Source organism: Magnolia sinica, chromosome 3, assembly GCF_029962835.1.
Source record: "Magnolia sinica isolate HGM2019 chromosome 3, MsV1, whole genome shotgun sequence".
NCBI classification, from domain to species: domain Eukaryota; kingdom Viridiplantae; phylum Streptophyta; class Magnoliopsida; order Magnoliales; family Magnoliaceae; genus Magnolia; species Magnolia sinica.
The window spans coordinates 88,200,151-88,211,547 of record NC_080575.1 but is presented as its reverse complement, the minus strand read 5'-3'; the positions used below and the strand labels follow the sequence as shown (position 1 = coordinate 88,211,547).

Genomic DNA, 11,397 nt, shown 5'->3' with positions numbered 1-11,397 from the left:
GGAAAAGTCACGGTCCATAAGATCGAGCTCCATGGGCTCCACGGTTATGTTTGTAGAGCATCCACCCCATTCATCAGATGCACCCTTTCATGATGGGCCATAGGCCTAAAAATCAAGCTAATCAATAACTTAAATGAGCCACAATAAGGACAACAGTCGTGAGTGGATGTCCACCCATTGAAAACTTTCAATGGTTTATATGCCTTACTGAGATGTGGTTCAGACATCCAACCCATCCATTGTGTGTGTCCGAGTCGGATGAGGGGTCACATCAAATTTCAGGCTGTTCTAAAACTCAAGTGGGCCCCATCAAGTGCTATTAGATGTTTTAGGCATGATTTCAGATGTTCTCAGACAGTGTGGCTCACCTGAGTTCTCGATACAGCTGATTTATATGGTACATCCCAAGACCCAAAAGGGACCCATGGGTTCATGCGGTGAGGCCACCTGATGTATATCACAAATAAATAACACGTGTGATGTATTTGCACGTGCGGCATGTAAACGTGCGTGTGGGCATTGCAAAGCTTTGATAAAATGGTAGAGTGAAAGTTCCACTCTCTTACTAAAACTCATTTTTTCTTGTACATTCTCACTTCCAAAGCAATGGCAAGAACAAGCCAAGCTGCAATAACGACCCCATAACCAATATTCCAAGAACTTCCTCCTCCTCCGAGAGATATACCATAGAATACATTCCCTATTGCAACCCCAATCAACACTCTCCCTACATTGGAGTGCCACCAATTCCAGTAGATCCGTGCCTTTGATTCCTTGTCCGGTCGTATCAGAAATGCCGTGACCTACAAAATCCGGGCTGTTTCAAATTTGGATCTTGATGATCGTACGGTCAGATTTCAAGCAATCATCATTTTGACTGCTGGGATCCTGGGGTGATAGATCAACGGTGCTGAGATATCCGATTTAAAAGATCATTTTTGGACATGAACCCGAAACTAAAACATATCCAAAATTCAAGTGGACCACACCACATAAAACAGTGGAGATAGTGACTTCTATAGTTGAAACCTTCGGAGGGGCCCACAGTGATTTTTATTTATCATCCAACCTGTTCATAACGTCACACAGACATGTATGAAGGGCAAAAACAAAATCAGCTTGATCCAACACATCTATCTCCCTTAAGAAGTTTTCAATGGTAGGCGTTTAATTTCCACTATTTCCCGTGGTGTGGTTTATTTGAACTTTTGATATACATCAATTTTTAGCTAATATCATAAAATGAGCTGATGAAACGGATGGACGGTGTGGATAAGACACATACATCACCATGGCAATCCGCGTCCAGTTACAAGATACTCTGTCAGAATATGATGCTTGATGCACAGGCACTTGGACATTGTACCTGGAGCTAAAATTGAACCACTTGTGGAAATCACAATCAGTATCTCATGGTCATAAAATCAAAATTTGTTAAACAATCCAAACCTCGATTCAGTGGACACTTGTTAGTAGAAAAATGACCGTTGGATAATTTTCATTTGTCCAATAAATGTTTTTGGCCATGAAACATATAGACTGGAACCCTTAAATTACCCTGGACAGTTTATTTTGAATTATTTATATGCCACATACGCAATTGCTAAGTGCCTGCGTATCATGTATCTCATTCTACCAGAGTACCAAAGTTTCTACGTTTGCACGTGTTTTAAAGCAGTGTGTACTGTCTACACATGTGTAGCAACGTGTGAAGAGCATGCACGAATAAAAGGAAAGTGATGGAACGAACCTGGAGGCATCCATTCACGAGGACCAAGACCCCAAGGGCCTTGTGAGGCCCAACGTCGGAGGAGAGCTTACCATCTAGGCTAAACCCAGTGATGATACCTGCTAATCCCAGGATAAAACCAACGGTTTGGATGGAAATGTGAGCGTAAAACCAAGCTGGGTCCCACTCCTTGAAATAGCGAGCAATCAGGGCCCCTATTGGGATTAGGATACCCCACCCCAACATATTCACTATCCCATGGCTCTTCCTCAGTGTATCATGTGAACCTTCTATTGTACTTTTACCTGCATGCCCACCAAAATAGCCACCCACAAGGAGAAAAGAGGAGGGTAATCTTGTCATATAATTAAATTGAGGGTTAAGTTGGGAAAACAAAAATTAACGGTTCGGATTTCGGTACACAGAAACCTGACCGCGGTAGCCTGACACGCATAGGTCACCGAGGGCGTTACTTAAGGTGAGTGCTAAGTAGGAGGAATATGGATCAGATCCACACCATCCTTCGGGAGCGCTACTACTTTTTCACTTTGGATCACAAATATCAGTGCAATATAAAGTTTAGGTGGGCCACCTCATAGGGAATGTTATAGAATCATGCTGAAAACCTCTAGAATCCTTCATCCTTACGAGGGCGCATCAGATAATGGATTGAAAGGCTATGGTGGATTCCACATCCAGTTTGGACAATTTTAATGGTGGGCATTTGACCTCAACCATTCACAGTGGTGTGGTCCACCTGAGTGTTGCATAGGTCTGATTTTTGGGCTCCGGTCTAACCACGACGCGAAGCATCTAATGGACGGGGTAGATCTCAGTCACAGGATATCCTTTCATCCATGTCAGCGAAAGTTAGGCAATTTACACAGAGTGCGGATCTTTAAATATGTGCCAGGGCTGGTCCAAAAATATGTCCATGACAAATCTACTCCGTCCATCTGTTTTGGAAGACTAAAATAGAACAGTACTATAAAAATAAGACATATAAAACACTCATGTGGGCCACACCAAATGAAAAACTGGGAACAGAAACGTCCACCATTGAAAACTTCCTGGAACTGACCATGATGCTTATATCCCATCCAAACCGTTAATAGGTTTATTACCACTCAGATAAACTGTAGGCAAAAATATCATCCTGAGAAAAAAAAAAATTTCTGTCACCCCTAGGCTTTCAATCTCCACTGTTTCCTGTGGTATGGCCCACATGAGTTTTGGATCTGCCTGATTTTTAGACTTCTATCCTACTGTTGTCTTGAAAAACAGATGGACTGAGTAGATTTGTCACGGACCTCTCTACGGGCCCCACACAGCCCCGGGCACAGGAATATCTCTGTGCCTCGGGTCACAAGCAATCCGCTTCCATAAAAACAACCAAGCGAAAGAGTGGTGTTTGTTATTTATACCAAGCGTCAGCCTATTCGGAACCGAGATGGGCCTTACCAAAGGGAACGGTGTAAAATCAGGGTAAAAGCATCTTCTAAATTCACATGGAATGGCCCATACGAGCTCGAAAATAGCATGAATTCTAGAGCGTCCGTCCATCTCAGTGTCTTGCTTGATATGAATGGATTGGATGGCATAGATAGACCACGATGAATACCACACACAACTAACGGTGAGTTTCGAAATCTTCCAGGCTAAGATGATGCAGCGCATCTGATTAGACGGGATGGATCTCATGCATGTTCTCCCCATCATAATTGGGCCTAAAGTCATCAAGAACTGAAAACAAGTTGATTTAAGATTCAGATCACTCGACTGAGTTAACTCAGATGGGCTGTTGACTTGACTCTCCAACGCTTGGGAACATAAAGATGTGCAAAAAGTAGGGGTGCACATGGAACCGGTTTAACACCAGACCACATGGTTTAGTCAGTTTGGAAAATCAAAGAATCGATTGGTTAGTTCGGTTCTGTTCTCAGTTTCGAATTTTCGGTTCTCAGTTTATAATTTTGTAGACCCGAACCGGACAGTAGAACTGAACCTTGGATCTGAACTTAGAACCAGCCCCTTAATAAATATTTAATTTTAAATTTTTTTGAACAAAAAAAAGAAGTAAAAAAAGAGTAATCTTTCTTTATTCTCCCCTTCTTTCATGACCTCTCTCTATCTCTCAAAAACCATGCAATTAGATTGGATTATATATATATATATATAAACTATGCAATTAGACTAAATTATAAAAATAAATCATGCAATTAGACTAAATTATAAAAATCCTAGAATTATAGAACCAAACTGGAACGAGCCAGTTTTTTACTATCCAATTCCGAATCGGTTCTAGGGTGCAAACTCGGTAGGTTCCAGTTCTAGTTTTCCTGGAATTGTTCCCAACGGTTCGGCTCAAGTTTCACGCCATAACCAGACCGGACTAAACCTTGTGTAACCCTGTCAAAAAGTAATAATAGAGTCTGTTGGGGAAAAATAGGATAAGTCCAGAAACTCGGCTATAGAATGGACCGACTCTACTGACACCGCCCGAGATTCTGAGGTAACAAGACTGACCGAGACAAGTATACTAAATGCCTAAAGAAGAGACTTAGCTCAGATTGAAGGAAATGAATCCCGACCAAAACTTACAAAGTCCGGAGTTATAAGGCAAAGTATATAAGATGCATAAAGTTGACTCGTTAAACAAGACAACAATATCCAAAGGGGCCGATCAAGGCCTGAAGCTCAGAAGCCACCCAATCGATTGTAAAACCGACCCATCTTTAGGTCAGTTACGAAGTCAGCTATCAGATTAAGAGAGTACATTAAGTATAAACCAATCTCATTTCATCCGACAGAAGGCAAATAGCTCTACCCTTTATAGCCGGCCGAGACTCACTTATTTAGTAGAGTCGGCCCGGACCGATCCGAGCAAGGTAAAGATGATGTAAATGAAAACACCTTTCCGAAAATCTAGTAAAAGGATCCCCGATCCCGAAGATCTCGGGATCGGATGGATTCCAAAAATAGATTGATGTCAATCTCCAAGATATCAAAAAAAAGAATCCTAGCATGACGGGATCCTCTCCTTCCTATAAATACAGGAGATCTCCAAAGTGAAAGGTATACAAAAACTCTCGCCAAAATTTCCTTATATGATCATATTCCTAACTTTAGCATTGGAGGGTCCCCGGCTCTAGCCTGGGTCTCCTTTGTCTCCTTTCTTTGTAGGGGAGAGGACGGAGGAGAGCGTACCAGTTTTTTGCATCAACAGAGTCTAAACACAAGAAAACTCCACTGAGTTACTCGACTCAGTGAGTCAGTCCAACATATCTTGGCAGTGGATTGCTCACCTTGCACGTAATCAAAGTACGTGGACGCCTTATCCTGATGCTCGGACAAAATGTTGTTCGACGAGGGCACTCCATTCGTGGGTCCCACCGCATAAATCAGCCTTGATTGAGGTTGGACACTGATCAATTGGAAGACAAGGTACAAAATCGACGGTCTTGATATGATCGCCATCGAACCATTGACAAGTTGTAGGCTCCCTTGATCAGGGCTCACCTGACTCTCCCTGGTACCCTTCAAATCATACTGCTTGATTACTCCGGTACCGTTTATTCCCATCCACCCCACGATCGCACTACTCCCGACCATGTTTCCATCCGTTGAGAATCCAATTGCAATGTATGAATTAGGATTCGGCGCCGATAGGATGAAGCTCCACAAGTTCATACCACTACGTGCATACTGAAAAGTCGTCCAACTATCAAGTTCAGGCAATCAACATAGACCGTTTAATTTATTAAATGTGATTATATAAAACGAAGAAGCTAGATTTGGTCACAAATCAATCCACAAAACTCCTTGACTTGCACAAATTCAACATTATTTATATATTATTTAAACTTTTAAAAATATCAAATTAAATAATACAGAATAAAAAAAAAAAAAACCAAAAACTTGAATGAGGTTTTGATAAAGTCGGATGAGTTTTCGAGTCAACTTGACTTGTCTCAACCGAGTTTCGAGTTGAACCAGGTTTTATGTTTTAACTTTAATATATATATATATATATATAGAGAGAGAGAGAGAGAGAGAGAGAGAGAGAGAGAGAGAGAGAGAGAGAGAGAGAGAGGAGAATGGTCACATAGTCACCTTCTTATGTGAGCACCCATAAGCACCTTTGCACACATGCCATGGGCACATAATGCGGCACCCCTTAAAACCTCACTAGCTCAATTTCCATCCTCATCCAAAATTCCAGTGGCCCATAGCAAAGAGAAATATAAATCAGTGGAGGAAATTGTTTCCTTTTTCCATAGCTCAGCAAAGTTATGCAACATGCTGGAAGTTGGGCTTGTGAGGTTTCGAGGAGTGCCGCATCATGTGGACCATTCAAAATCTATGCCCATGACGCATGTGCAAAGGCGTGCACGGGTGCTCACCTAGGAAGGTGTGCAGGTGTGCATTCCTATATATACACACACACTATTTTCCGAAAACGTCTAAATAAAGTGGAAAATAGGAATATTTTTTCATTGTTAGACAACCGCCCGGGTCACATAAGTGGTTGCAGGTCAGGCCGCATGTTTGCGGGCTGTCCTTTGAAGATGGGCCTACCCTAAATCTTTTTGTGGGTCCTGCCCAAGGAGATAAATTTCTATACGATCATTCAACAAAGTTATAGGTGGTGTATTTCCATATTTATCTAATAAAAAAAAAAATTCAAAGTGAAAGACATTGTAATGACCACTTTGGCAGGCCATTGTCATCATCACTGTAAACATCAACAGCATCATCATCATCATCATGGTCATGTATACCAAAAGCAATCAAAGCAAATGACCACTTACCCGGACAATGAAACCATGAGAGTCCCAAACAGTAGTGCAACGTAGAGAAGTTGTGTTGAAGGTCACAACCTCATTCAAGCTGAGACTGGAATTGCATGAATCTAATTGTGAATTCACAAGGAAAGAATACCCAAACACCAACAAACATATTGAAAGGAATTGCATTCTAGTATCCATCTTTTCTTCTTGAGTTTTGGGTTTCGATTTGTATGGCAAGGGAGTTTAATGATGTTGTTGTTTGTGGTCATGTCTATTTAAGGAGGAGTGCACTTGATGATGAGGATGGAGTAGTTGGATACCGTTCATTTCTAATGTTCTATTATATATTTGGGTCATGATCTAGTGTAAACGTTTTCATTATAGTTATACTACTTACAAGTTGTGTGGGCTCCACTGCGATGACATCTGCTCCGATCATCATGCACGCAATCCTTCGTTTGGAAATTAACCCGAAATTGGCGAATCCATGACTCAAGTGGGCCACACAAGAAGAAACAATTAGGATGGAGGATGTGCTATCTCAAGTGTTCCCTTGGTGTGGCCCACATGAAGTCATGGATTGGTATGATTTTTGTGCATGATGGTTGGAGTGGATGTCATAAATGGACTCGGTTTGGCCCATTAGGTGGTGATCCAAACCACCCAGTTAGCTGGTGGAGAAGCTGTGGGTCCCACCATAATGTATGTGTTTTATCCACCCCGTCCATCCATTTTTCAAGCTCATTTTTGGGTATGGAGTTTGAAAATGAGATAGATCCAAAGCTCAAGTGGACCACACCACAAGAAAATATGGGGATTGAGCGCCTTCCGCTGAAAGCTTCTTGGGGCCACAAGGTTGAGATCAAGCTGATATTTGTGTTTTCCCTTCATCCAGGCTTATCCGACTTTATGAACAGGTTGGATGGAAAATCAACGGTTTTGGTGGGCCCGAAGAAGTTTCAACAGTAAGCATTCAATCCCCTACTGCTTCCTGTGGTGTGGTCCACCTGAGCCTCGGATCTGTCTCATTTTTTGGCTCATGTCCTAAAATGAAATGAAAAAGTAGATGGACAGAATGGATTATATATATATATATATATATATATATATATATATATATATATATATATATATATATATATATATCCCACAGATGTTCATGAACAGTTGGCCGTATATAGTTCACCACCCAATCCGAGTCGTCATAAAAACACCATGGTGTGTGGTTTCAAGGATGTTTCTGAAGAGTGTAAGTGTGGTTATGTGGTTTCTTATAAGAATGTGAAGATAGAAAAGTGGTGAACCGACGGTCAAAAATGGAACTAGTCAATGGTCCCCATTTGCCAGGAAATAGATGCGGACTAAAACTTCAAATCTAAATGATCTTGGATTTGGACCATCCAGGTTTTTGTCCACATGATGGATGGTTCCGATCGTTGCACCAAGCATCCATGTCGCCCATCTACCAAGGCATGGTTTATAAAGGAGTTGGACGGTTCATAACTTCCTATAATGAAAAATGATCCGCTGCTTCACAGCACAAAAAGTTATAGTGCTCCTAGCTGCATCAAGACACTTGGACAGTCCAATCGTCTGATCTAGGCCGTTCATTAGGTCCAGTACAGATTCCATGGTCTACAATGTTTTAAAAAAATTACATCGATCGAATGATTCTATCCATCCAATCAGCAGCCTATAAACCCAACAGTAAAGATCATTTATGAAAAAGTAGCCCTAACCAACAATTCTAAAAATTTATTTATCAGGGCCCATCATGCTTTCAAGTGATCACATTTTTGAGAGAATCCTAACCAGTAAATGGCTTGGGAAACGGATGGCTAATAGAAAAGAATACCAACTTATGGATGGATTTGAAATTTCGATCGGCGTGATTTTCTTGCTATAGCCCATGAAATGTATGCCACATGATGGACAGTCTGGATCAATCGATAGTATCATCCAAGTGTCCCCATGAAACTGGGAGCACTATAACCTACAGTGCAGTTAAGAGCACCGAATCATTTCTCATTATTATTATTTTTAAATAATATTTTGGACCATTGACCACCCTTAAACCTTCATCTAATCTTAGGTTTTATAGGGTTTAAACTCAAATGTCTTAATCCAATTGTGATATCTTGATTTATTAATAAGATGGAATTCGACGAAGCTTCAACGGATGGATGGACGGATGTCAAGAAACCGCATGCTCTTGGATGGATATGATGCTCGATCGAACCAAACCAGCAACCCTGATTCTGACCATCAATTGTACGGTTGAGGCCCACCATTTGGTGATCCAGATTGGATAGATAGAACCGTAACCCCAATAGATTTCCTCTATCAGATGATCTCAGTGGTCAGATCAGCTGCCTACAGATGGACGGTGTAGCCAACGGTCCACCCTCTACGAGAAAGGAGCCTACACATCATATAGGTAAGTTTTTTCAATGGGATAGATCTGTTCACAGAAAGCTGGGGCCCACCTTTATACACCGTTGATCTCATCAGATCCGGATTTGTCTTAGTACCATGGATCAAACCGTACGACTAAGTTGCATGTGCTGACGTCTACTTACATAGTCAAGGTAATTAAATTAGAGAAATACTCCAGCGTTCTCAGAGCACTATAAGTTACAGTGCTCCTAGTTGCATTGGGACAATTATATAGTTATTTACATTGATCCAGACCGTTCATTAGATCCAGTCCATATTTCATGGGCTACCAAGCAAATATTTCATCAATCTGATGAGTAGTACCCATTTGATCAATGGCCTTAAGTATGGACGGTCTAGACTTTTTACATAAAAAAGATATAATCAACAATGTGGTCCATCTATTTTTTAGGGTGCACATGGATAGCTTATGATTCTAAAGAATTTATTTTATTAGGCAATCGTAATCATTCCATCCATGGGTTGGAAAACCGGTGGTTAGAGAAATTAAGGCCAAAATCAAGATGGATTGGATCATCTAATCAATGCTATTTTTGTACCGGTAGCACATGAAATGTGTTCTGAAGTTAATGGATGGTTCAGATCAACCGATGAGAATGTCCAAGTGAACTGATGAAACTGGGAGCATATAGCTTATAGTGCTCTGAGCGCACTGAAGCATTTCTTATTAAATTAAGCAAGTTGCTAATTTCTATTATCTAAAGTCAATCCATGCTTAGGAAATCATAGGATCGAGCCAGACGTATCCATCGTTTACGTAGAGATGGTGGATCAGGACCGTTCATCTAGTGTGCCCTGCAATGGATGGACCACGGATGATCCTACAGGTTTAATTGGTGAACATGAAATTCAAACGGACGGTGGCAAAGAAAGTTGGTTGATGATCAATATTCAGCAGTTAAAAAGATGGTAAACTCATATCTGAGACTTTCCGATCCATAGGGTTTTCTATCCAAGCGGCCATTTTGGACGGTCCCCTACAGCTGTCTGCCCACACGGTCAGGATCTGTACCGAGCATCAGGTGGGCCCCACCATGGAGATGCTACGGCTCAAGCTCATCAGGTGGGCCCCAACGCTCAAAACTTGCATGTATATAAAAAAGCTTGCTTCAACCGACCATTTGTTTCATACGTTGGCCGTAATGAGTGGAATATCATTTTTGAGCCATGGTCAACCGGATGGATGGTTTGGGAATTCTTCATGCATTATTGTGACGTATGCTAGTGGTGCGAGGAGGATTCAGGCCATATGTGGGAGGGGGTTGGCAAACCTGTGGCTGTGATATTTGCTGAACCGGAATGGTTTTAGCAAGATACTAGTTTATTCTCACCTTACATTTCACATGCCCTGGCTTTCATTATTTATGCCTAAGCTTGTTCTGGGCCAAACAACTTTCAAACATACGTGAATTGTATCATTTACTTACCACAGGCATAAAAAATTATATTTTCTTTTATGGTGATTGGTCCACATTATCATTAATGTGGTCAGCACAGTTGCATTATGACACATGGAGGCATTGTTGCATTGTGACGCAGGAAGGGGATCAAATGTGACAAGGTCAATCACCGTCCTCCTCAAAGAATAACTACTCTAAATTTAAGGTGTCCTATGGGATTCCCATGGAGCTTTTTTGAATCCACGAGAGATATAAAAAAAGAAATAATTTTTAATAAATTTAAAATAAATTGATTAATAATTAAAAAAATGAAATTACAATCCTTTAAATAATGAACTTAAACCTATGATGAAGTTTTTGATTCAAACTCTCTAAAAATGTGACTTATTGTAAGTAGTAAACTTATCATTTATAAATAGTCACCATTCCTACTTAGGGGTGCACACGAACTGAGGTAGCTCAGTTAGCTCACTCAACTCGGCTCGAAAAAGCTCAATTTGACTCGGTTCAAAGCTGAGTTTGAGCCGAGTCGAGATGATTTTTTGAGCTCGAAAATGAGTTTGAGCCGAGTTCGAGCAACCCCAGCTCGACTCGAATCCAGCTCAAATCGAACTCGGATCAAACCAATTCAGTGACTCGGTTACTTTGCCATTGATGTTTGCTCACCAATTGTTTGATAAAATGACTCAACGAAATGTGGCTGGTGGCAAGGAAGGTATAAACATGAAACAAATACCCTTTTTCTCTTTGTTTTTCTTGGTTTTTATGTTGCTTAGAAGGTGTTTGAGAAAATACTTATAAAACCATTGCCTATGTTTGTAAAACAGTGGGATTTTGAAGTTGCAGTTCTAGTGTTTGTGGAAATGCCTTAATGGCGAACTAGGCTCGATCTTGGCTCGAACTCAGCCCGAGCTACTGACCGAACCAAGCCGAGCTGGCCAATCAAGCTCAAGGACCAATCCAACCCAAGTTTGAGTTGAGGTCAGCCAGTGGCCACGTCGAGACGAGCTGTAACGCCCTG

At 41.1% G+C, this 11,397-nt stretch overlaps 1 protein-coding gene across 1 annotated transcript; it reads right to left on the bottom strand.

The window, feature by feature from the left end:
- Positions 1 to 572: 572 nt before the first annotated feature.
- On the bottom strand, positions 573 to 6,705 carry LOC131238964 (cytochrome b561 and DOMON domain-containing protein At3g07570-like). Its single transcript, XM_058236539.1, has 4 exons — positions 6,541 to 6,705; positions 5,035 to 5,434; positions 1,751 to 2,034; positions 573 to 803 (listed from the first exon to the last, which is right to left on the bottom strand). The coding sequence occupies exons 1-4, from the start codon at positions 6,703 to 6,705 to the stop codon at positions 573 to 575; spliced, it is 1,080 nt and encodes a 359-aa protein (XP_058092522.1).
- Positions 6,706 to 11,397: the final 4,692 nt, after the last annotated feature.